This window comes from Macrobrachium rosenbergii, chromosome 18 (assembly GCF_040412425.1).
Source record: "Macrobrachium rosenbergii isolate ZJJX-2024 chromosome 18, ASM4041242v1, whole genome shotgun sequence".
Lineage (NCBI taxonomy): Eukaryota > Metazoa > Arthropoda > Malacostraca > Decapoda > Palaemonidae > Macrobrachium > Macrobrachium rosenbergii.
In genome coordinates this window covers 2793749-2820070 of record NC_089758.1, presented here as the reverse complement: position 1 = coordinate 2820070, position 26322 = coordinate 2793749, and the positions used below count along the sequence as shown (strand labels likewise).

Below are 26322 nucleotides of genomic sequence, written 5' to 3'. Positions count from 1 at the left end.
CTTTTAAATATTGAAAGTTCAGATGAATGAGAGTGAATTAGCTTAATATATAATCTGAGGAGGAGATAGTTCTATTACTAGAGGAAATTTTATATTTATATTTGTTGAAAATGATGGTAATTCTGACAAACTTTCTTAGGACATTTGTTGTTCCTTACATACTAGGCATTTTCACTAAAAAAAATGTTTAACTGTTAGTGTTACTGTACATTCTGTAAATACAGGAATTGGATTATGTGAGCTATTCATCAAATAGCCATGGGTCAAACAAGTGACCAATTCTAAGATGAGTCAAAATTACCTGAGTGTTGTTCCTTTGGTTACTATGAATTCCATATTCCAACACTGGGCTTGATTTGTTTTAATTTGTTACTATCAAGTTCATTATTCCATATAATCTACAGTTTACTGATTATACAGGCAGTCCCCAGTTATCGGCGGAGGTTCTGTTCTGAGGGTGTGATGATAACCGAACATTGCCGGCGATTTCGGGGCGTATCGGTGCCAAAAAGTGCTGATTTTCAGTTATCGGCGCCTCTGTTGGGTATACTGTATATTGGCACCAATACCCAATTATCGTCGTCGCTAGGCAAGCGCCCTAAAACTGGATTGCCAATAACCGATGCTGCCGATAACTGGGGACTGCCTGTATCTTAAAATAATACTGCTATTTAAGGACGTACTAGGGCATGCAAAACATTGATTATAAGAGCATCGAAACAGATCATAAGGACTTGGAATTAGGCACCTGTATAAACAGACTTACACAATCATTCACCCGCCCTCACTCTTTCTCTTTCTGTCTCTCTCTTACAGACATGGACACACATACATACGCCAAGACCTATGTTAAGCACCCTGTAATTTTAAGCTTCGTAAAAATATGCCTACAGATACTATTTTCACATTCACATACAAGAATATGCATATTTACCACTTCACTCTGTATGCTGTTTAGTTAGTACTTGAAAGCCATATCAGTGGAGTTCAATGTCTCCAGAGGCTAACATATGCTAGTTTTTCACAGCTCTCTACAAAGTATTTTCCATCTATAAAGGCCCCATTCTGTAACAAAGTCCAAATTTTGACATTCTACTGTGCTACTAACGCGATCAGCAATAGAAATCAACACAACTAAAATATCAATTACAGTCATGAACTTTTAAGCAAATCGGACAAAAGTTACATGTGCATCTTTAAACAATTAAAATTTAATCCTTACCTTTTTGGGGGGTGGTGGTGGTTTACGATTAAAAGCAGTTTTAGGGTCTTCTCTCTTTTCCTTCTGTTTGCGCTTTGAATCCGCTTCTGACAGAACAACAAAAAAGTGGTGGCATTTCTCACATTTCACAAAACGTGTTGATGCTGAAAGACAAATTAATAAAAATTTTAAAAAATGATCCTAAATAAAATATCTTATATATCTATTATATTTACACAATGGCTGCCCTCATGCAAATAAAGTGCAAATGGCTGCCCATATAGTATACTCCTCTCATTTTGTCCTTCCTGTATTATTCCTCCGCTGCCGCCAATCTCTTGTTCATTATAGGTTACCGTGAAAGAGAGCTGCTACAAGGATGCAGTCACTACCATAAGCAGCGGCCATACTAGACCCTGAGGTGCTCTGGTCTTGCCATGAGTCAGGTGCGCCTGGCCCAAGTTCATTCTCATTGTGTTTTGGCTCTGATGGCGAGTGGACGTCCATTGTTCTTGCTCGCCCATTCCACAGGTCCGCCAAGCCATGTCCCATGTGTGACGGGTCTTAGTTCAGGATACCCATGTACTGGAATTAATGTTCACCAAAACAATCTTTTGGCTAATGCATTAAACGAGACCCAGAATGTGAAAAATGGAGAGGCAGGTGATGGAAGGCACAGAACCACATCGCCCCGACCCAGTTCCCTGGCAACCGACTCTTCCAACTGTCACAGGGCAGTCCTAGGCTCGGGCTACAGACGGGGGAGGGTACCAACACCTTACCTCTTATAGGGGAATGCAAAAATTATCACACACTATGGGGAGACTCGGACCAGTTCCCAAACAATTCAGACAAACCTTGTACTGACCAAAATAGGGTTTACATCCTGTTCTAACTTCCTGAACCGAAAGGGGAGCAGAGAAGGTGGAGCTAAAAAGGAAGTCTCGATACTACCTTGAGCATTAGCAAAAGAAAAGCCTAAACTGAGTATGAATAACTACAGACAAAGGACCAAGAGAAGGGAGAGAAAAGGCAGGTTGGTGACCTGACCTAACTAGCTGCTTTCGCAATCTATCCACTTCCCTTCTCTCCCTGTACTAACAAACGAACTTAAGCAGACAGTCCTTCGAAAAATGATATTTTTATGATAAAATAAAGTTTTGTACATACTTACCCGGCAGATATATACTTAGCTATAGTCTCCGACGTTCCCGACAGAATTTCAAAACTCGCGGCACACGCACAGGTAGGTCAGGTGATCAACCATACCCGCCGCTGGGTGGCGGAATAGGAACCATTCCCGTTTTCTAATCAGATTTTCTCTTCCACCTGTCTCCTGAGGGGAGGCTGGGCGGGCCATCAATCGTATATATCTGCGGGTAAGTATGTACAAAACTTTATTTTATCATAAAAATATCATTTTTGTACATGCAACTTACCCGTCAGATATATACTTAGCTGAATGGCACCCTTGGAGGAGGGCAAGAGACAGAAAATAACTAAAAACGGGAAACAACATATGTTGTAGGATAAACAAAAACCATGGTTCTTACCTGATTGGGCAGAAGACTTCATGGATACTGTCTATGAGTCTGCTTGCCTCAGGAGCTTCAGCGAGGATGTGACCTGTGACTGACAGCCCTTCTGGATCGTGCCAATGGGGAATGACCCACTAACATGGCGAGCCTATAGCGGATCGTGTCAAGGGGGCTGACCCACTTACATGACCGAGCCTACACCTGAATCGTATCAATGGGGCTATCCCTCTTACATGACAGAGCTAGGTGTCCATAAAAATTACAAGGAACATGACAACCAATCCCGACCACCTGATCAATCCTAACCTTGTTAGTGATAAGAATTGAAAGGGGGAAGCATAATTCCATCACCCTCTTTCAACCAACCATAAAAACACACACCACCAAGCCTAAAAACAACTAAATTAACTAAACTAAATAGGATTGGATTCAGCTCCTGTCCCAGCACCGAATCCGCAGATACGTACGCTCCTAGAGAGAAGCACTTATCATAATGTTACTCTAATATCTCGTAAGTAATGAGATGCGAACGTTGAATTACACCTCCAATAGGTTGCCTCTAAAATAGACTGGAGAGACAACGTCTTGTGAAAAGCCAAGGAAGTAGCAATGGCTCTCACTTCGTGTGCTTTCACTCTAAGGAGCTTAAAGTGCTCATCCTCACATGAGATATGCGCTTCCTTGATGACGTCCTTAATAAAAAAGGACAGCGCATTCTTTGAGATCGCTCGTGAAGGATTCCTGACAGAGCACCAAAGACTTTCAACCGATCCTCCCAGAGATTTCTTCTTTTCTAAGTAGAATTTAAGGCTCCTGACAGGGCATAGAGTCCTCTCCAACTCATGTCCCGTCACAGAAGAAAGACCTTTTAATTCAAAGGTTCTTGGCCACGGTTTTAGAAGGATTCTCATTCTTCGCTAGAAAGAATGGTTTAAAGGAGCATATAGCCGAACCTCCCTAAAACCAACTTTGCCGTCTAAGGCTTGTATTTCACTTATTCTCTTAGCTGAGGCAAGGGCAAAGAGGAAAAGTGACTTCCTGGTGAGATCCCTGAAGGAAGCTTGATGAGGAGGTTCGAATTTTTTAGACATTAAGAATTTCAAAACTATGTCTAGATTCCAACTGGGAGGTTTCGAAGTCATGAATTTTGACGTTTCAAAAGACCTTATAAGGTCATGAAGGTCTCTGTTTTCCGAGATATTCAGATCTCTGTGTCTGAAAACTGAAGATAACATACTCCTGTATCCCTTAATTGTGGATACAGCGAGGTTGCAATGTTCCCTCAGGAAGATAAAGAAATCAGCAATGTTTGTCACAGAGGTACTGGAAGAGGATATCTTATTGGTCCTGCACCATCTTCTAAAGACCTCCCACTTCGACTGGTAGACGCGAAGGGTTGAGGATCTCCTGGCTCTTGCAATAGCCTTCGCAGCTTTGTGCGAAAAACCCTTCGCTCTGACCAGACCTTCGATAGTCTGAAGGCAGTTAGACTGAGAGCGGGGAGATTCTTGTGGAATCTGTTGAAGTGGGGCTGTTTGAGAAGATCGTTCCTGTGTGGAAGCGATCTTGGAAAATCTACTATCCATTCCAGTACCTCTGTGAACCAGTCTTGAGCTGGCCAAAACGGAGCTACCAGTGTCAGTCTCGCGCCTTCCGATGATGCAAACTTTCTTACCACTTCTCCTAGGATCTTGAATGGGGGAAAGGCATATCCGTCTAATCCTGTCCAATCTAGAGAAGACTGTCTGTTGCAACTGCTCTCGGGTCCAATATCGGAGAGCAGTAGTTTTCAACCTTGCATTCCAGTGGGTTGCAAAAGGTCGATATTCGGCCTTCCCCACAGGTTCCACAGTCTTTCGCAGACTTCTGAATGGAGAGTCCACTCTGTGGGAAGGACCTGATCCTTCCTGCTGAGAAGGTCGGCCCTCACATTCCTCTCTCCCTGTACAAATCTGGTGAGGAGTCTGATCCTCCTCTCCTGAGCCCATAACAGCAACGTTTTTGCCGTTTCGTAAAGGAGAAGGAGTGTGTTCCTCCCTGTTTCCTTATATAAGCCAGGGCAGTAGTGTTGTCTGAGTTCACTTGGACTACTTGTCCTGCGACAAGAACTCGAACTTGATGAGAGCCAAATGAACTGCTGATAGCTCTTTCTTGTTGATGTGCCAGTTCACCTGGTCTCCCTCCCAGGTGCCTGACACTTCTCTCGACCCTAGTGTTGCCCCCATCCCGACTCCGAGCGTCTGAGAACAACACTAGGGTAGGGCTCAGTAACTGAAGAGACAGTCCTTGGCATAATTTTCGAGGTCTAACCACCAGTTGAGATCCTCTTTTATCTTGTCCGAAATTTGGAACAAAGTTGCTAAGTCCTGAGACTTCTGGTCCCAACTCTCCTTTAGGAAAAACTGAAGAGGTCTCAGATGAAGTTTTCCCAAGGAGACGAACTGTTCCAGCGAGGAAATGGTCCCCAGCAGACTCATCCACTCCCTCGCTGAACAATGTTTTCTCCTTAGAAAAACTGTCACCTTTTCTATGCAGCGATCTATTCTCTTGGGATGGAAAGGCTAGAAAATCCGAGAATCCATCAGAATCCCCAGGTAAACAATGCTCTGCTGCGGAACAACCTGGGATTTCTGTAGGTTTACTAATAGTCCAAGGGACTGTGTCATATTTAGGGTGATCGACAAGTACTCCAGACAACTGTCCTTTGATTGAGCTCGAATCAGCCAATCGTCGAGATACATTGATATCCTCACTCCCCTCTAAGTGAAGCCAGCGTGCCACATTCCTTAAGATGCCCGTGAACACTTGTGGGGCCGTCGAAAGACCAAAGCACAGGGACCTGAATTGAAAAACTTTTCCCCTAATCACGAACCTCAGGAACTTTCTTGACGAGGGATGAATGGGAATGTGGAAGTAAAGCGTCCTGCAGGTCCAGGGAGACCATCCAATCCCTGGACGAAGAGCTGCAAGAACCGAAGAGGTAGTCTCCATTTTGAATTTCGTCTTGATTATGAAGAAATTCAGGGCGCTTATCCAGAACCGGTCTCCAACCCCGAGGATTTGAACCAGAAAAAGACGGTTGTAAAACCCGGGAATGGAGGTCTTGAACCGTTTCTATTGCTTCCTTTTCTAACATTTGTTCCACTGCTAGAAAAAGAGCCTGGTTCTTGATGGGATCCCTGTAGCTGGCGGATAACTCCTGGGAGTTGATGTTAAAGGGACTTTCCCTGAAGGGGATAAGGTAGCCTCTTCTTAAAATGGAGAGGGACCAGTCGTCCGCCCCTCTCTGTGCCCAGACCTCGGCGGTTGTAGCAGTCTGGCACCCACTGTCGTCTGGAGTACTCGTTCTTCATTTGGTCCTTCTGATAGAACGAGGAGAAGACCTTCCTCTTCTCTCTGGTCTTTTGCTCCTGAAGGAGGGTCTGGACGAAGGACCACCTCGAAAGGGCTCCTGAAAGGGAGCCTTCTCCTTCTTGGCGAAAGGGACGGCAGGTCTGACCCTCTTCGAAGACTGGGCCAAAAGGTCCTGTGTCGCCTTTTCAGATAACGAGCTAGAAATCTCCTTCACCAAGTTTTGAGGAAAAGGTGAGGAGAAAAAGGAGCAAACAGAAGAGAGATCTCTGAAGAGGAGACACAGACTTCGTGAGAGAAAGAGCTGAATACTGACCTCTTCTTCAGAATAGCAGCTCCGAATAAGGCAGCGACTTCCATGGAACCGTCCCTCACTGCTTTGTCCAAGCAAGACAAAACACTCACAGTCATCCAAACACAGGAATTCGGGATCCCGAGTCCTGTTGGCCAAAGCTCCAAGAGACCAATCCATAAAGTTGAAGACCTCCACAACTCTAAAAAGACCCTTGAGGAGATGATCCATTTCACTCATTCCCAAGTCGCCTTGGCTGAAGAAAGGGAAAGTCTCTGGAGGAGTCAACCAGATTAGAGAAATCTGAGTCAGCAGATGTGGGACCCCTAACCCCATAGGCTCCTTGGTCTCATACCACATTCCTGATTTTCCCAAAAGTTTCAAAGGAGGAAAGAGAAAACCGTCTTGCTTGCATCCTTCTTAGATTGCATCCACTCCCCGACTCCTTTAAAGGCCTTCCTCATCGAAATCGTGGGGCGCATCTTGACAAACGAAGAGGGTCTAGTTGACTTGGTGCTGTCCCACAAAGATCCCGGAGAAGGAGGGGCAGCATGACAAAGAGAATCTCCAAACTCCTGAATTAAAACCGAAGCCAACCGTTTGTAATCCGAAACTCCAGCGTCCTTAGGAGAATCCTCTTCTGAAACTTCCTCCAAAGCAGCAGGCGGAGAGGAAGGCTTAAGAGAAGAAGAGCGCCTATCAGGAGAAGCGAGCCTGGAAGGAGAAGCACTCTGTCCAACTGGAGAGCGCCTACCAGGAGAATGGCGCCTGACCCGGACGGGCGCCTGTCAGGAGAGGGGTCTGTCCACTGATGAGAGCCTTCCAGGAGAGGAGGCCCTAAAACGAGGGCGCTTGGTAGGAGAGCGGCGTCTGCCGGAAGGAGGGAGCTTGGAAGACGACGGCGCCTGCCCAAAGGAGAGAGTACAGTGGCGAAGTGCGCCTGGAAGGAGAGGCGCTTCTCTCCGATGACGAGCGCCTGGAAGGAGAGGCGCTTCTCTCGATGACGGCGCCTGGAAGAAGTGCGCCTGCTGGGAGACTGGCGCCTGTTCGGCGTCTACGAGGCGAAGAAAACTTGCTGGAAGAAGGAAGCTTGGCAGGAGAAGAGCGACGAGTTGAAGAAGAGAGCTTCCTGGAACTCTTGACAGGAAGAAAGTCATCCTTCCTACGAGAAGAGGAGTCCTTTGCAAGAGATCCAACAAGCGCGATAACTGCTCCTGGAGGCCGATCAAAATCTTCTTCGTCGAATCCTTCACCCCTGATGGAGAGAGGAGGGGGATCTCGAGCTCTCTTCCTGACAATAGGAGAATCCTCGGGAAAGCGCTCAGGGCTCGAGTCCAAACGCTCTACTCTAGGAGCCTTCCAAGATCTCTTCAAAGGGCGCGACTCCTCAGCCGAACTCCAACCACGTCTCGGAGAAGACGCGTCAGGCGACGAGAAACACTTTTTCAGGATGCCTTTTCTATGGCGATCCAAGGCAGCCTGGGGCGCAACAACACGATCTGCCGAAGGGACGCCTGATCGTTGGGGATGCTCTACATCCTCCCTGCGGCTTTCGACATTCCTCCTCCACTGGTCCTGGGAGTTTGGAAGAGGTCTAGGCCTAGGAGCAATGCGGGCCGATCAGACGCCCCCTCCACTACACTGGGGACACTGCACATATCACTGTCACTCTTACCTTCCTTCATCAGCGCGCAGTTGCGATTTCACCGAAGAAGTTCCGCTTTCATCGCAGCCATTTCAGAGGCGAATCCACAGGTTCGATGAAGGGAGAAGGGCTGAAACCAAAGGATTAGGAGAGTCTACTGGGTTAATTTCTAGATCATGCTCAGCAGAGCGAGACCTACTCGAGCTTCTGGAGGAAGCCTTCCTAACTCTATCCTTTTCAAGCTTCTTCAGATAAGAAGACAAAACCTTCCATTCCTGATCAGACAATTTCTCACACTCCTTGCACCTATTGTCCGAAGAACAATCATTCCCCTACACCTCATACATACAGTGTGAGGGGTCTACAAGCTTTCGGCAACCTCACCTTACATTCTTGCCTAGCACACACACCACGAACACAGGCGAAACATTAACGTCAGACATCTTAATGAACAATCCAAAAGCAAATCCAAAAAAAAACAGTCCACAATAGCGTATGCCAAACCAAAGATCCAATACGTCACCAAAATCAGGCCAAATAGATCCTCAGCAAGCGAGAAAACGAAAATCAAAGCAGGAGGAACCAACAACAGATGTTGCGGAACCAGCGACAGAGAAAATCTGATTAGAAAACGGGAATGGTTCCTATTCCCGCCACCCAGCGGCGGGTATGGTTGATCACCTGACCTACCTGTGCGTGTGCCGCGAGTTTTGAAATTCTGTCGGGAACGTCGGAGACTATAGCTAAGTATATATCTGACGGGTAAGTTGCATGTACAAAATCCCTACTTCCTCACATCTATTCCCAAGATCATACTTTATACCATTGCAGCCAGCACAAACAGTGTGTCTATCTGCCTCAAAAATCAACATCCTGCAAACACAGTAATCATTCCTACTGAATTTGATGCCCCTAGCCTTGAATCCAGCAGAAGGTATTCTAGGAAAAATAAATGTAAAGTCTCGTGAAAGCAGCAAACAGTCAAAACCAAGCAATACCAACGAGTGCCTATACACAATGGTATGGTGGCAAAGAGAATTCTGACAAGAGCTAAAACATTCAAAACACACCTGGTGGGGAACAGGTGTACTAGGCAGTCATCTGGGGTCAGCCACTTGATCTTCTTTAGTTTGAATTCTGACTTGGCTACTGGCGCTGAAGTATAACCTATCTTTAACAGTAAGATTCATCTCAATAATTCATAATTCAGCAAAACTGGGCATCAATGCACAAAATCCCATCTATATAGCATAGGGTATGGGGGTACCATTCATACAAATGTCTGAGGCAATTTTAATAAACCTCCTATTATGTGTACTACCTAGGTTATGTGCATAAATATGCCTGGTAAACTTTAAACTACACACCATCTTGGTTTCTAACTACAGTAAGTGTAGGGAGTTAGTGAAAATCTGAACAAGAAAAATTACTCACAGACAAAAGTTTCCACGTGTGTACAGGGATCACCACACTTGGGGCAGAGCATTTGATCCTTCTTCTTCTGCGCATCTTTGTCATTGCCATCATCGCCGCCGCTACCACTTCCATCCGTTGGAGGTCCTCCTGCTGACGATGACTGACACCTGTTTGCTGTTGTGCATATAGGCCGAAGATGGGTCAGGGAGATGTTTCGGTGTTTATTTTCCAACCTCAAGCATACCACACCTGAAAATGACATTTTTACGATAAAATTAAGTTTCATATATACTCACCAAGTAATTCCATAGCTAACTTTTCAACTCACACGGCAACTTTTTAAAATTTAACAGTGGCGCTGCTTCTGTTTTTATCTAGGTGACAGTCCCGCCCACTATCAGGAACATGGAAAACGATCTGGCAGGTATACTCAATTTGCTTGTGCCCTCATGTCCATAAGTGGCTCTGATTCTGTAATTACTTGGTAAGTATATATGAATCCCACACTGAATGGATGTGGGATACATGGACATATTCTACTCCAAAACGTAAAGCATGGTAATGGCTTTGAAATAGAAAAAAATCTGCCGGCATTGTTGTTTCCTTACCTGGTAAGAGCTACTGCAGGTGAATACTGCCTCTGGCTGGTGCTCATATTAACCCGTAGGTTGGCGTGGCTGTTGAGCCGTGGGCTGCCTCAACTTAAGTGGGATCTTTGCAGCGGAGGATACGCCTGATGGCTAGCAAAACATACAATAAGGTGACCCTGCCATGGAGCAATACCAAGATTAAAAAACCAGACAATGCTGTCACCTACTCTGAAAACACTTGTAAAACACCACAACCTATCCACTAAGACTGGTGGATACTACAGGCACCTTGTACCCCCTGGCTCCCTAAAACACGAAAAACCTACACCAAGGCGAAAAGATAGTAGGAGAAAAAGAGTGCTTCCTGTAATTCCTTACCCAATACCATGCCAGCCAACAATAACAGCCCCAAAGTACTGCAATCATCGAACACTGTTTCCACTTCCTTAAAGTAGTGAGAGGCAAAAATGGACCTGCACTTCCAGTGGGTCAACTGAATAACAGAGGCCAAGGACATATTATGTCTGAAAGCTAAAGAGGTAGACACTGCTCTAATATCATGAGCCCTCACTTTAAAATTTGGTAAAAAGTCCTCCTGGATCTGAGAATGTGCCTCTCTAATAAAATCTCTCGGGAAGAAAGAAAAGGTGTTCTTTGACAGAGGACAATCTGGGTCCCTTACCAAACACCCAAGGTTACTAGATGGACCCCTGATCTTTTCTGTCCTATTCAGGTAGTATCTCAGAGCTCTGATTGGACATAGTACTCTCTCTTCTTCCTCATGGCTGAGAATATCCATTAAATTCTTAATGGTAAATGAACAAGGCCAGGGCTTGGATAGGTCCTTTCTTGGCCAAAAAGCCTAGGGTAAAGGAGCAAACTGCATCTCCTTGAGAAAAACCTACCCTTTTATCGCTGGCTTGTAATTCACTGATGTGTTTAGCTGTAGCTTATAAAGCAAAGAGGAAGAGAGTCTTGCATGTCACATTCCTATGAGAAGCAGAATGAAGGGGCTCAAAAGATGGGCCCGTCAGCCATTTCAGGACTACATCTAGATTCCAAGAGACCAAAGTGTTGTTGTTTCTGTTTCGCCGTATTGAAAGACTTTAACAGATCATTAATATCGGAGTTCAATGAAAGATCCAGACCTTTATGCTTAAATACTGTGCTAAGCATAGCCCAATAACCTTTAATGGTGGAGGAAGGCAAATTCCTAGTGTTCCTCAGGTAAACAAGGAAATCTGCAATCTGTGTCACAGACGTCTCAGAAGATTAAGACGTTGTGGTTGTGGCACCACCGACGAAAGACTGACCACCTGGCCTGGTAAACGAAGCTAGACCTTCGCCTGCACTGTGCAATAGCCTCTGCAGCTCCCCCTGAAAAACCCTTTGCTCTGACAAGCTTACAGAAGTCTGAAGCTTGTCAGGGCAAGAGCAGACAAACCATGGTGGTGTCTTCAGAAGTGGGGTTGTTTGAGTAAAGATGGTTTTTTGGGAAGAAGTCTTGAGTAGTCTACTAATAGCCGAAGAAGGTCCAGGAACCACTCCCTCAGAGGCCAAAATGGGGCCTTCCCACCCTTTGTCTAGGTTCGACCAATCTTGTAGCATGGTGTCCATCGCCCATGCATGAGGATCTGGGGCTGGAGAGCAAAAGAGAGGAGGGCAATGATTATTCAAGGTGGCAAACAGGTCTATCATTGGCTTGCCCCAAAGCTTCCATAGATCTACGCAAACCAGGGGATCCAGGGTCCACTCAGCAGGAAGGACCTGCTTTAGATGGCTCAGTTCGTCTGCCATCACATTTAACTTCCTCTCAATAAAGTAGGTGACCAGTCACTCGATTTCAGTCTGCCCACAGGAGTAATTCTCTAGCAACTTGGCAGAGAGAAAAGGAATGAGTGCCACCTTGCTTGCAAATATAGGCTAAGACTGTGGTATTGTCTGCATGCACCACTTCTGTTTTGTTGCAGACTATGGGCAAAAAACTCTGAAGGTCTAGCTGAACTGCCTTCAGCTCTCTTACGATGATATGTAAGCTCTGCTGATCTTGGGTCCATGTCCCGGATACTTCTTGATTTTCCAGTAGGGTTTCCAAGCCTATATCTGGGGCGTCGGAATAAAAGTCTAGGTCGGGGTTCAGAGGTTGAAGGGACTTCCCTTCTGACAGCCTTTCTTTGGCAGCCACCACTGCAGGTCCGATTTGATCTCTGGGTTGATCTGAAAACTGTAAGTGTCTGGCTGTGTCTTTCTGTTCCAGATGGCCTTCAGGTAAAACTGGAGAACTCTCACATGAAGTCTGCCCAGTCTGACGAACATTTCTAAGGATCCTAGAGTCGCCAGTAAGCTCATTCACTGCTGAGCCGAGCAAGACTAAAGGGGTAAAAAACTCCAAACCATCTGAAGGCAGCTGGATATTCTCTTATGAGGTGGAAAAGCCCAAAAAATCTGAGAGCTCAGAGTCATCCCCAAATATAGGATTTCTTGCAATGAGGTCAACTGGGGCTTCTGAAGATTGATAAGAAGGCCCAGCTCCTGGGTAACAAGTATCTTGTGTGTCCTCCATGCACCTGTCCTTCAACAGGGATTGAAGCAGCCAGTCATCTTGGTAAAGACTGACGTTGATCCCTACTAAGTGGAGCCATTTCGAGACTTGGAGTGAATGCTGGAGGGGCCATGGAAAGGCCAAAGCAAATGGCCCAAAACTGGTACAGCTTGTCCTGGAAGCCAAACCTTGGATATTGCAATACACTCCCTGAACACCTGAATTAGCCCTGGTTACCTACCAGCCCGAACTATATCCCCAACTCATTACCCACTAAGTGGGTAATTAACTGTCAGCATTACCAACGCTTACAAGAAAATCTTGTCAAATGAGTTACCTAGCGTAGCGTTGGCAACGCTGCTGCAAGTCCCGGCTGTGTATGGCCGAGATCCCCAATTGCTTTTTGTTCGCCGTGCTGCTAGGACTTGTCCTACATCAGGTGAATTTTTGGTTCTAAGCCTGACCCCCATTTTTTGTTCTTGTATTGGATAACGACTTGGACTGATTTTTTTATCGCCCCTTCTCTCCTGGATTGTTCTTTTCCCTGGATTTGGACCTTCTCTCCCGTCTTGACTTGGCCTGGCTTTGGATTTTGAAATGGATAAACTAGATAAGACACCACCCTTGGACAACACCTCGGCTTCCACCTCTGCTTCTGCCGTGACGATGGAGATTGCTACCGCTGGAGAAACTGCAGCCCATCGTTCGTGCACAGCCTGCAAGAAAAAGGATGAGTACCTTTAAAAATGACAGACATTCGTTGTGCATAAATTGCAGGAAAGTACAATGTAACGTCACATTGCGATGTGACGAATGTAGGTCATGGTCAATACGACAGATGGAAGATTATCTCAAGTAAAGAAAATCATTAGCTTCTAAGAGCAAGCGTAAGGATTCAGCGGTAGAGACTCAGGGTTTTGACAAAGATGCCTTAGAATCGGAATTATTTAGGAAATTAGAAGACAAACTGTCAGCCAGCATGTCTAGTCTGTTTTCCAGTTTCATGTCAAAATTAACAGAAATAAAAGACCAGGACAAAGGTAATAGGGACACAGAATCTAATCGTTCTTTTTCAGCTCCCCTGCCTGTTCCAGAACCAGCCCTAATGGGTGCCGGGGGACATGGAGAACCGCAAACCTCAAAGGTAGGATCTGCCGCCCACCCCCGCCCCGGCACGGAGCAGGCAGTGTCAGCAGCAGATTTCCCCTGGTAACATAAGTCCTAAGGTAAAGTCAAATTTAGGCTTGACTCAGACAGTTAGGGATAGGATGGTAGTAGATAATCAGGAAGATAGGCTGAAGGTGGTTTGAGTCAGGTGTGATTAAAGTTGCGGCTCCCTTGTTAGATCCAACAGTGGTTATTTTTCCTGCAGTATGTTCTCTGCAACAAAAGGTTGCAAAATCGGGGAGGATGATTCAATTTTGGTTCCTAGCTCTTCTGGTTTGGATAGGTTGGAAAGTATCCCCTCCTCCTCTTCGAAGTTTCTGTTTCCCCCTGGGGACAAACCTTCGTCCCATTCAGAGACTAATTCGGTAGATCAACTGCTGAACATTGCAGAGTATAATGCTGACCTGTTCGGTCTTTCTAAAGGCTACAGATCTTTGGTTAGAAATTGTTTCAATATTGGTTTTTCTAACATTTTTGAGCATGTTTTGAAAAATCTCCCAGAATTCACGAATGATGCTTTACAAGACTATCAGGGGGGAACAGCATCGGTCTATTTTCTCTCCTTAAAATCTATGGCCTCTTCTGTATCTATAGACATCTTTTCTCCTAGGGCTTCAAAATCTTCTTCTATTGCCTTTTCTCAGCCTTCTGTTTCGGGTCATTCTTCGGGGAGACTTTCGATTTCTTCTCTCACTCATCCAAGCTCTCTACCATTAGCGGACTTGCCTTCGGGACAATCTTCCGCAAATCTTATGACTTCTCATCCTCCGGAGCTAGTTGCTGCGGCAACTGGCAGTGCAGCTGTTCCCACGTTCAATGTTATGGCTCCGGTAGTCTCAACAATCACTCCGGTAGCTAGGATTACTGGTAACCTATCAGCCGCAAACGCTTCGGGTTTGGTATCCCGCAGTTTTCCATGCGAAACCCCTTTGAGCTCTGGTCTGACTGGTACGTTCTCTACCTGTATGACGTCATCGGCAGGGACTCCGGTGGTTACCCCGAGAGTGGCTTCTTCTCTCTTCCCTCCTTCAGTACCTTCCTTCTCTACCTTTCCGACAGGTTTCCCTGTTCCTCCGGTTAGGGCGGTTTTTGTAGGTTCGGGTTCGGTTGCAGGTTAGCAGGGTTTTTTCCCCCCTAGTTCTTCTTCCACAAATAGCAGAGTGTCTGCTGCGGTTCCTCATCCACATGCGACTGTTATTCAGTCTAGTTCGGGGGTTGCGGGTGTTGCGGCTTCTCCGCTTTCTGAGGTGGGCGTGGTTCACCCAGGTGTGGCTGGCTCAAGCGTGGCGCCACTGTTGTTGGAGAGTGCGGGGTTTGCGCAACCCTTCTCGGCTGCCCACAACATGATCGCGACTGAGCCTCCAGGTGTTCGTCTTGCGCACTCAGGTATTTCGTGTTCTGGGTTGGCTGATCCAGCGTTTTCTAGGTGTCAGCCTGTCTCTATTCCTGTCTCGACTCGGTCGGATCTTTCCGATAAGGATTTCTCTTGCGAGGAAGAGGATCCGGTACCGGAAGCCTGTTCTCCTTCAGCGAACGAGAATGAGTACAAGCGGATGGTGGACTTCATTCATGCGCTTTATCCACAGTCCAAGGCTCCGGAAGAATCTTTTCAACCTAATCAGGTGATGTTTGAGTCGCTGTTTGCGACAAAACCAGTGGTTGCGCATGTACCAAAGAATCTAGTTTGGTTTGGCCGTGTCGAGCAGGCATTGAGGGAGGCGGACGGTAGGTTAGCGGCATTAATTGGGTCGGGTAAGCAGGATTCCACCTTGATTCCTACTCGAAAGGGGTTTTACAAGGTTGCGGGTAACCCTTCTGCAGGTGTTAGGGTCCCTCTAAATGAATCGGTGGAAGCTATTCTGTCTAGGGTCCCTTCTTCGAATCGTTTGGTATCTGTCACGGCGAGAGAGGCGGGTATTTTGGAAGACACTTTCTGTACTCAGTCGGAGGCCTTATCCCATTCGATGTGGATGTTATCCGGTTTAATGGGGTTCCTTAAACAGGATGGATATTCTCCCTCGGACCCAACGTTGTTCGACAATCTCATCACTTCGGTGTCAATGGGACTGGCCTATCAGGCGAACATTTCGGCCGGATGTACAACTTTCTTTGGTAAGAAAAGGAGGGACTTCTTTCTGAACCATCTGCCTCCGCATTATCCGGACATTCACAAGAGGGTTCTGTTGAGGGCACCATTGACGCTCAGCAACAGTCTTTTCAGGGAAGAAGATGTAGCGTCTATGGTAAATTTCGTTTCCTCATCTTCGGCTGTCGAGTCACAGCAAGCAATGATTCAGGTGGCAGCGCAGACCGCCAGATCACCGAGAGGTTCCAGGATGACATCACCGTCTAAGCGGACGCGTTCCAAATCACCAATTAGGTCCCCTATGAAAGTCCGTTTCTCATCCAAGTCTTCAGTTCCTGCTTCAGACAGATCCAAACCCTTCTGTCCTTAAGAAGGGTTTTCGGAAGTAGGAGACATTCCCCTCGTCTGCACCGGTAGGAGGTTGCCTAGCTCCATTCTGGGAAATCTGGAAGGAGTGTGGCATGGAGAGTTGGGTAGTGGAGGTGTTAAGAAAGGGGTACAGAATCCCTTTTCGCTCTCTTCCTCCGCTATCCAGCTCACCGGTTCATCTTCCCAGTTATTCCCTTCCTCCATCAGGGGAATAGCTTTAGCAGCAGAAGTACGAGCCCTTTTAGAGAAGGGAGCATTAGAACCCGCTCATTCTTCCCCAGGATTTTACAGTCGGATTTTTGTGGCACCAAAGTCGGGAGGATCTTGGAGACCCATCATAGATCTCTCAATTCTCAACCGGTTCATCATCTCCCCGAAGTTCCATATGGAAACTTCTCAGTCGGTGCTGTGGTCGGTCCGGAGAGAGACGACTGGATGATTTCAGTGGACCTCAGGGGACGCATATCTCCAGGTTCGGTTCATCCGGAATCTCGAAAGTTCCTTCGATTCTCGGGTCCAACTGGAACATTTCAGTTCAGAGTCCTCTGCTTCGGTCTGACCACAGCACCTCAAGTCTTTACGAGGGCGATGTCTCCTATTTCAGAGATAATGCATCGTCACGGTTTCAGGATGAGGCGCTACCTCGACGACTGGTTAGTTCAGGCTTCGTCAGTAGACGAAGTTTTGCAGGCGAGAGACTTCTTACTAAACTTATGTCAGAAGTTGGGAATACAAATCAACTTGGAAAAAGAGTTCATTAATTCCAGTTCAGACAAAGACGTATTTGGGAATAACAATTCAGACGCGTCTTTTGAGGGCTTTCCCGACGGAGGAACGAGTCTTGGCAATTCTGAGCCAACTGGAAACATTCAGATAGAACAGAGCTCAACCTGTGAGCCTAAGGAAGAGCTTGCTGGGCAGGATGGCCTCCCTCTCACTCCTAATTCCAGGGTCTTGTCTCTGGATGCGTTCTCTTCAGGCATGTCTCACGATTCGCTGGGACTTTCGGGAAGAGAACGCGTTCATAGTCTGGGACGATTCTTGCCTGAAGGATCTTCGGTGGTGGTCAGAAGGATATCATCTGACCATCGGCGTAAGATTGGACTCGCCCCTTCCAGACGTCCATCTGTACACAGATGCCTCAGATCAGGGTTGGGGAGCAACCCTGGAGGAATGTCAGGCCAGGGGCCTTTGGACGAGTCTGGATCGGAGGGAGTCCATCAACCACAGGGAACTAAGAGCAGTAGAAGAGGCTCTAGGTTGCTTCGCAGATCAAATAAGCAACAAGACTGTAGCGCTCTTTTGCGACAATGTAACAGCAGTGTCATACCTCAAGAAAGAGGGGGGGACAAAATCGCAAGAATTGAACCAAATCACACAGAGAATTCTCCGCTGGTGCGAGAGCCACAGGACTACTCTCATTCCCCAGTTTGTGTCGGGAAAACTCAACGTATTGGCGGACGCCCTAAGCCAATCACAAGAGGTTCTGGGAGGAGAATGGACATTAGTGCAGGAGTAAGTTCAACTTCTATTGAAGAAATGGCCAGCAATGATAGACCTGTTCACTACAAGACTAAATTTTCGCCTCCCAGTAGAAGATCCCATGTCTTTCAGGACGGACGCCATGCTGCACTCTTGGAACGACATGCAAACGTATGCATTCCCTCCATTTGGAATGATTCAACAAGTGTTGATGAAGCTCAGGAACTCCAACAACACCCAAATGATGTTGATTTGCCCTTTCTGGCCTCAAAGACCTTGGTTCCCGAACCTTCTCGATTTACTGACAGATGTTCCGGTATTCCTTCCAGAGGGGAAAGATCTTCTCAGACAGCCGCACTTCCATCACTTCCACCGGAACCTCCGCGTGCTGAAGCTAGCTGCGTGGAGACTGTCCAGCGAGCGGCACGTCATGCCGGACTCTAAGGCAGTGGCTCGCCAACTGTCTTTCTGTCTGAGAAGATCAACCAGGAAACTGTATCAGGCCAAGTGGGCGGTTTACCGCAATTGGTGCCGGAACCAAGGTCATCGTATTTCACTTCCAACAGCAGCAAAAGTAGTGGACTTTCTCCTTTTTCTTAGGATAGAAAAGAAACTATCGTACTCTACGATCACAGGTTACAGATCAATGCTTAGTAGTACATTCCGTTTCCATCTTCTGGAATTGGCGACCAGCAGAATACTTCACGATCTCCTAAGGTCTTTTAAGATAGAACGCCCAGTTCTTCCTCTTCGGGCACCATCGTGGGATTTAGCGGCAGTATTAAGTCTCCTTAGATCGTCAGAATAGAGCCATTAGAATCACTGTCGTTAAGGCAATTGGCGAAAAAGGTATTATTTCTGGTTGCACTGGCCACAGCTAAAAGAGTAGGAGAAATTCGGGCTGTTTCAAGAACTGTATCCTTCTCAGGGAAAGATATTTTTCTGTCATACTTGCCGGAATTCGTAGCTAAATCGGAATCGAATCCTTTACCCAGAGCATTTAGAGTAACGTCTTTGGAAGATTTCATAGGAGGTGACGCTTCAGAAATGCTATTATGTCCGGTCAGGGCGCTGAAGGCTTATTTATTACACACAGAAAAGCTGCTACCTCGCCCGAGAATGCTATTCGTTTCTCCCAGATGTCCTTCGCGTTCGATCTTGATGACTGCTATTAGTTTTTTCTTAAAAGAAGTGATTCAACAATCGTCGGCAAATTATTCAGCTCTTTCGGAACCATCGAACTCCTCTGAGCGCCCAAGAGCCCATAGTATTAGAGGGGTGGCGACATCGTCGGCATTTCTCAGGAATTTCTCGGTGTCGGCAATACTAGAAGCAGCAACTTGGAAATCAGTATCTATTTTCAAGTCTTTCTACCTTAAGGACATTCAATTTTCGTCAGAGAAGGGTTACTCGCTGGGTCCTTTTGTGGCGGCCAATTCAATTCTTTAGTAAAGGGTAAACTCAGGGTGGGGGGGAGAGTATGGGCGGGGTTGGACAGCATAAGATAGGAAAGTAGAACTGTCAGTGAATCGGAATTCATTACGGAACACAAGATTTTACAATAATTCAACGAGGTTAGGTAAATCCAGGTGGTTTTCAGCTCGATTTATTTCACCCATTCGGCACAGCATCGACGGCAACGGACGGCTATGAATCAGAAGATCCGACTGCACACTCAACTTATCCTCCGTACATGAGAGGCTACAATAGCCACATGGGAGGTTCGTCGTACCCCTCCATACATGAGAGGCTATCAATAGCCACATGGGAGGTTCGCCAGACTCCGCTACATGCGAGGCTTTGATTAGCCACATGGGAGTTAGTTTTCCCTTCTTCCGTGGAAGGTTTTCTTTGAATAGCACATGGGAAGTAGTTCAACCCAGACAGTACCGTGACTCGAGACTGACGTTAAGGGTACTCTCTCCTTTCAGGCATCCCCACCTGCCGAGTGGACAACCAGGTGAGGATTCGTTTATATGCATAGTAGATAAATAATGAGTTACCTGCTTTACTTGTTGGTAGGTCGGTCTGACTTAATTGAACCCACCTCCACTAAATTTTGTTAATCGGGCTAATTCAGGTGTTCAGGGAGTGTATTGCAATATGAAGTTTTTATAATAAAACTAATATTGTAATACTTACCTGAACACCTGAATGATTCCCACCCTCCTCCCCACTTCAATCCGATTAATGAATAACGCAATTGGGGATCTCGGCCATACACAGCCGGGACTTACAGCAGCGTTGCCAACGCTACGCTAGGTAACTCATTTGACAAGATTTTCCTGTAAGCGTTGGTAACGCTGACAGTTAATTACCCACTTAGTGGGTAATGAGTCGGGGATATAGTTCGGGCTGGTAGGTAACCAGGGCTAATTCAGGTGTTCAGGTAAGTATTACAATATTAGTTTTATTATGAAAAATTCATATTTCCTAGAAACTGGATGGATTAGAATATGAAAGCATGCATCCTGCATGTCTAAGGTATCATCCAGTTGCCCTGGTGAATGGATGAAAGGACTGAATGCCTTGTCTCCCATTTGAATTTGGTCTTCAGGACAAAATGACTGCGGGCGCTTACATCGAGGACTGATCTCCAACACCATGATGCTTTCAATACCACAAAGAGTTTGTTGTAAAACCCCTCTGTGGTGGCATTCCGGACTTTCTCTATGGTCCTTTTCTAGATGGGAGAGGAAACATCCTCCAAAAGGACCGAATGTCTCTCGGAGCCCAATGAGTACGCCATCAATGTGATGGGAGAGGTGACAAATGGGGGCTCTCCAAGAATGGGAAGACGTAGCCCTCCTTCAGAGCACTGATGATCCAAGGCTCCACTCCTTTTAACAGCCACTGCTCCCAAAACTCTAGAAGTCTGGCTCCTACAGGTACAAGCAGGACTTCTATCTCACTTTTTTGGTACTGGCTTGAAAGAGCTCTGCTTAACTGACTTCGATGTGAACCAGACATTTGTACGGGTCCTAAATGGGGCTCCAGATCTCCCTCCTAGAAAGGGATGTTGCTGGAGGGGTGAAGTAGTCCTGTTTTGAAAAGAAGTCGATTCCTTGGGACGACTAGACAACTGGGCCAGCAAGACTTGTGTAGTTTTCTTTTGAATATCTGAAGCTATTCCCTTCACTGTGTCTTGAGAGAAGAGATGATTTTGGTCCAGAGGCGAGAACAACAGAGCTGACTTTTGAGTCTGGGTAACCCCTTGGAAGTAAAGGAGCACCAGAGCTCTCTTTTCTTCAGTACTCCAAACATGACTAGAGTGGAAAGCTCTAGAGAGCCATCTCTAATGGCTTAGTTGGCACAGGACAGAACCCCGAGCCAGTCTGAGGCAATATCTACAGCAAGTACTGGTGGTCCTCAATTTTCTTGGCCAGTGTGCCCACCAATCAATCCAGGAAACTGAATACTTCAAAAACTTTAAAAATGTCTTTGACTAGATGATCTAGTTCTGCAGAGGAAAACATGATCTTCACCAATGAAAATGCAGAATGATGAGATGAGTTGATTAGACCACAGAAGTCCCCTTGGGAGGAGGCAGCAACTCCCAAAGAAGGAGCTTCGCCAATCACGTGCGACAACCACCTCCTGCGAATTAAAGGCAGTCTCCCATCTCCTTGAAGGACTTCTTAGAGGACGATGAAAGTACCATCTTGGGGAGTCTTGTCCTGTCATCTGGTTGATTCCTCATTGAAAAGGTTGAATCAGGCAAGGACCGGGCAGCTGGGGCAAAAAAATGAGGGAAAATTCGCCAATAAATACTGCAGTAAAGCAGCATAAGCTGAAGGAGGTGCAGGTTCTTGGTAGGTCTCTTCTTCTAAGGAAACCAAGGACAGGGCATCATCCTGAGAAGGCTTGGGAGGGGAGGGAGCTTTCTTCAATAACTCCACAATTTGAGCTAACTGCTGCTTAATAGGATCCAGAACAGGCTCTTCATGGTCCACAGGTGAAGGAAATGACGCTGGAGGTCTAACTGGAGGAGGCGAAGGAGACCATGATCCTGAGCACACAAAAGAGGTGATGGGCACCTGGGAGTGGGTGGTTGGCACTGGGTTCTCAGAAGCTGGTGCCGGGTGCTCAGAAACAGGCGCCGGGCGCTCAGAAACGGGCGCTGGGCACTTGGAATGTAGCACCAGACGTTTGGAAGCAGGAGTCGAGCGCTTATGAGCTGTTGCTGGGCGGTTGGGAGCCAGGTGAGGGCACTCAGCTATTAAGTGCTCCGGTGAGGTCTCTCGACTGTCCCAAGAAGACAGAAGTGGATACTGATGGACAGGGGCAGGGACAGAAGGGTCCACAGTGTAACTGCAATATGGCTTGGGACTACTAAAAGACTCCTTGTACCGCTTAACAGGTAGCGGATCTGGATGTCGGCCAAGGTTTTCAGAAGGACACTTAAGCAGTCGGGAAGAGTTCAGGTACTGTTGGAGGTGCCTCCTGTCCACGCCATAGTCTTCAGAAGAGCTTGAGGATAACTGATGGACATCCATAGACAAGTCCTGTCCTGCACCCCCTCTCCAAGGTTTGGGGGGTGCAAGACGGGGACCTCAGTCTAGGAGAACCGGCGGGACGGATAGCCACCTCCTCCACCAGCACTGCACTATACTTATCGCTCTATCAGAAAATCACTTTAAGGGAAGCTCCTAATTCTACAACGGTACTAATAACTAGGTTAATTTTCTTGTCAAATCTAGATTCGAGACTGGCGATGGCATTAGGATCGGAAGCGAGGGAGCCAGGCACAGGAGTAGGAGGTTGTACAGTAAGAGGGCAAGGGATAGTAGTTGGGAGAGAAATAGGACTAACCTTCAATCTAGGTTTTGGTGTAGCTTCTACATTAGGAGATTGTTTATTGGCTCTAGCAGCTGCTTTCGTCTTCCTATCCCTCTCTAATTTGTCTGAGACCTAAGAACCTTCCACTGTTTATCATCCCATGTTGAACATTCGTTATAGGTCTGATCAATGCTACAGCTTGTCTTGTCCCTTACACTGATTACAGATCTTGTGAGGATCACAGCAAGCTTTATTGAGCCTAGTCTTGCTGCCTTCGCTGCAAAATCGAATACCAGAACTGCTACAATCCAACATAATTAAAAAATCCTGTGGAAAACTAATCAAAACTAAGACAATAAACTGCCTATAGCCTTAGCGCAACCAGAACAAAGCAACTGTACTTCACCAAATACAAAATAACAACTGGAGAATTCAAAAAGCTGTTGCAAATGGCACTGATGTTTATACAGTACCAGAGCCAGCAGCAACAAATTGAGCATACCTGCCAGATTATTTTCCGTGTTCCCCAATAGTGGGCGGGGCTGTCACCTAGATAAAGCGCTGCCGCTCATTTTAAAAAGTTGCCATGTGAGTTGAAACATTAGCCATTTAATTACTTGGTATGTTACTGGTATGAAAACATAACTGCAATTATAAAACATTTTACAAAAGATATACAGTATACTATATAGGCTACAATAGTAATATAGTGTACTTAGAAAATGTGTATTCTTACAAATCACAGCTAAATTTACTCGTAGAACACTTCCTTCTACAAAAAATGACACAAAAACTTCCATGCTACCTACATATGATGACTCATCCTCATTATTAGTGAGCAATATACTGGTTTGTAAACAGCACCCAATGTAGGTATTTGGCTATGCTAAATGACACTTTTATATTATGAACTTAATTAGTAACAGAGCTAAGTGATACCAAATTACAACAGCCAAATAATCATATCTTACTGTAAATAACAGCTACAATGTACAGTATGTGGATTAGTTTACATAATATTCCCATCTGAGTAAGGAAAAAAAAAAAAAAAATTGTCTCGGTATACAGGCAGTCCCCGGTTATCGGCGAGCTCGGTTATCGGCAATCTGGTTTTACAGCATTTACCTAGTGACGAAAATTGGCAATTTTCGGCACCGAAAATTGCCAATTTCCTCTTATCAGCACTGATAATCGATATTGGCGTTGATATATACCTAACAGAGGTGCTAATCTCCGGTTATCGGCGATGGTTCCTTGAGGTGGCAAACAGGTCCAATGTTGGCCTGCCCCACAGTTTCACAGACTCTGATAGACCAGGGGATTCAAGGTCCACTCCGTGGGAAGGACCTATTTTTCAATGGCTCAGTTCATCCGCCAGAATATTTAGTTTGCCCTGAATAAATTGAGTGACTAGACTCACTCGATTTGGTCTGTCCACAGTAGAAGGTCTCTTGCTGTCTGGCAGAGAGAAAATGAGTGAGGGCCGCCTCACTTTCTTGAGCATCACAAGAGTTTTCTCTGTCGTTGCGTCATCCACTAACGTATCTTGAAATATTGTGTGTCCGAAGTGGGACGAAGTTGGAGCTGTTACAGTATTAGCTCCCATAAGATTTTTTCTTTCATTCACTTTTTTTGCTGAACTAGATGGTTGAGTAATGTGGTTTATTTAATTCATGTGTTCAGAATAAATCAATATATTCAGTAACCTAGTTTCAACTGGCGACTGAATCTAAGTTAATTATCTGTCTTTTTTGGTAACTTTTAGCCTTGGTTGATAGGATTACGTGGGTCTTAGGTAAAGGTAAAGCAAGGATACATAAATAATAGTAATTAATAATTAAACTCATCATCCGAATGACTCACGTAAGAATATATTAGTATAATACAAGAAATACAATAAAATAAAAAAATTAAAATACAAATAAAAGTGTAAGTACACACACTTGTATGCATTAGGTAATTGATAGAATTACATCTTAGTAAAGTAACTCAAATTTTAGTTTATACAGCATATCAATCTCTCTCAAGAATTTTACAAGGTTGTCGATATCAACTTCATCTCCTAAAATATATGCAAGCTGTTTCCCAGAAAGACCAAATTTCCTATGGGCAGACCATATATTGGACAAGACACCAGAATGTGCTTAACTGTCAACAGACAGCCACAGTGAGCACAGACTGGAGCATCACTTCCATCAAGAATAAAGCTGTGTCAATCGGGAATGACTAATACAAAGTCTCGTTAAAACAATTTCGGTAGAACTAAGTAGTTGCTCTGTAGTTGAGACTACCTTCTAACTTGACTTTTTCTACAGTTTTTTGGTTGCTAATTATGGATTTACCTTCAATTTTTGTCGCACGAATGTAATTAACCTGTAATTAACCCTTGAAGTCCATCCAACAAGGGGTTTCCATATGCCATCTTCACAAGAAAGAGCACGGGTACGTCTGTTTGGAACGGTTCACATCCCCTCCGGCAAGTGCAATAACTTGTTAAGGTATGGGTAACCACGGCCCCCGGGCCGGTACTAAACACAGCAAAGGGATATTCCATTTGGCCGACAAAAAAACAAACCACCGCCAGTATCAGAAGCCCTTAAAGTGTAGAAAAAACCAGTTTCCAAGGTAAAAACAGGCACAGAGCTAATACTTAGAATTACCACAATGTCAGTCCTCCTATCTCTATGATGCATACCAAACCAGTTGGTGGGGCTCCTATTTTCTCTCTCTTTAGAGTCTACAGGAGCTGCTGACAAAAGGATTAGGTAATATTAAACTGATTAAACTGTTTTAAAACAAATGCAGTAAAAAGCAAAAGACACAAAAATACACTACCGTATCGAGAGAAGCTCTTGGAGTTTTTGATGGTGAGAAGGTACCTGAGGGATCGGGCACCCCATCTTACCCCAGACATAATGCTTTCTCTTTAATACAAATTCAGGCACTGGTTATCTTTCGTCCTTTGATTTTGGTAATCACAGTTTATAAGCACTATTCAAAACTGAAAAATAAAGAAAAAAATTACTAATAGCAATGCATTTTGTATGCATTCATAACATACATAATTTGGTGTGCAGACAGGCCATACAAATTCTGTCACCTTTACTATCTAAAAGACATGAAAAATGGTTGTAAATTTGTTTAGTTAGGTGTTTAAAAACACTAAAGCAAAGTATATTATATTAAAATGCATGAGATACTAACAATGCCAAAGTAACCTACAGCTTAGGTTAAGCTAAATTTGGTTATAATAGTATATAATATACCTTATGATACACATCATGGCTATAAAACCCTAATGAGGCCCTATCACTGAGGGAAAAAAATGCTTTGTAGATCTCTTGAAAAAGTATATGATTTTTTTAAAAAGTAATTTTAATATTCTACAACATAGCTAATAAGACCTATTTTATAAAATTCCATAGTATTATTAAAGATTAAATGAATTACTAATTAATTACCATACTGTACATGATATGGACTATGAGCTATTTACCAACAACTCAAAGAACTCTTTGATGTGGTCAAACTTAGATAACTGAAGTTAAGAATACAATATGTATTCTAAGCAGATGAGAGTATCTCAGGGCACTACCTTCATGGGAAAATGAAAATCAATACACACACATACACATATATAAATTCAAAATGAAAAAAATACCAAGTAGCCTTGTCATATTCTTCAAGACTATGTATCTAAACATAAAGTTACAAGTAATTCACCCAAAAAAAAAAGCTACAATCACATTCCCGAGTTTGGACTCATTAAGCAACATTGCAGAACTTCGAACTTCAACCTTGTGACCACTAAGGCAATTAGGCAATGAAATTAGCAACACAGGCTAGGCAAACAGCAATATTGGT

General features: G+C 45.1%; 1 protein-coding gene across 4 annotated transcripts in view; it reads right to left on the bottom strand.

Annotated features, from left to right (window-relative positions):
- ClpX (Caseinolytic protease chaperone subunit) overlaps positions 1–26322 on the bottom strand; it is an 80575-nt gene that overhangs the window by 53471 nt on the left and 782 nt on the right. For all 4 annotated transcript variants that reach the window (XM_067120084.1, XM_067120086.1, XM_067120085.1 and 1 more), the window contains exons 2-4: positions 25294–25459; positions 9462–9692; positions 1223–1365 (exon numbers count right to left, since the gene is read on the bottom strand). In XM_067120084.1, the coding sequence (XP_066976185.1) occupies positions 1223–1365; positions 9462–9692; positions 25294–25372 (453 nt within the window). In that variant the 5' untranslated portion in view covers positions 25373–25459. The remainder of the gene's footprint in view (positions 1–1222; positions 1366–9461; positions 9693–25293; positions 25460–26322) is intronic.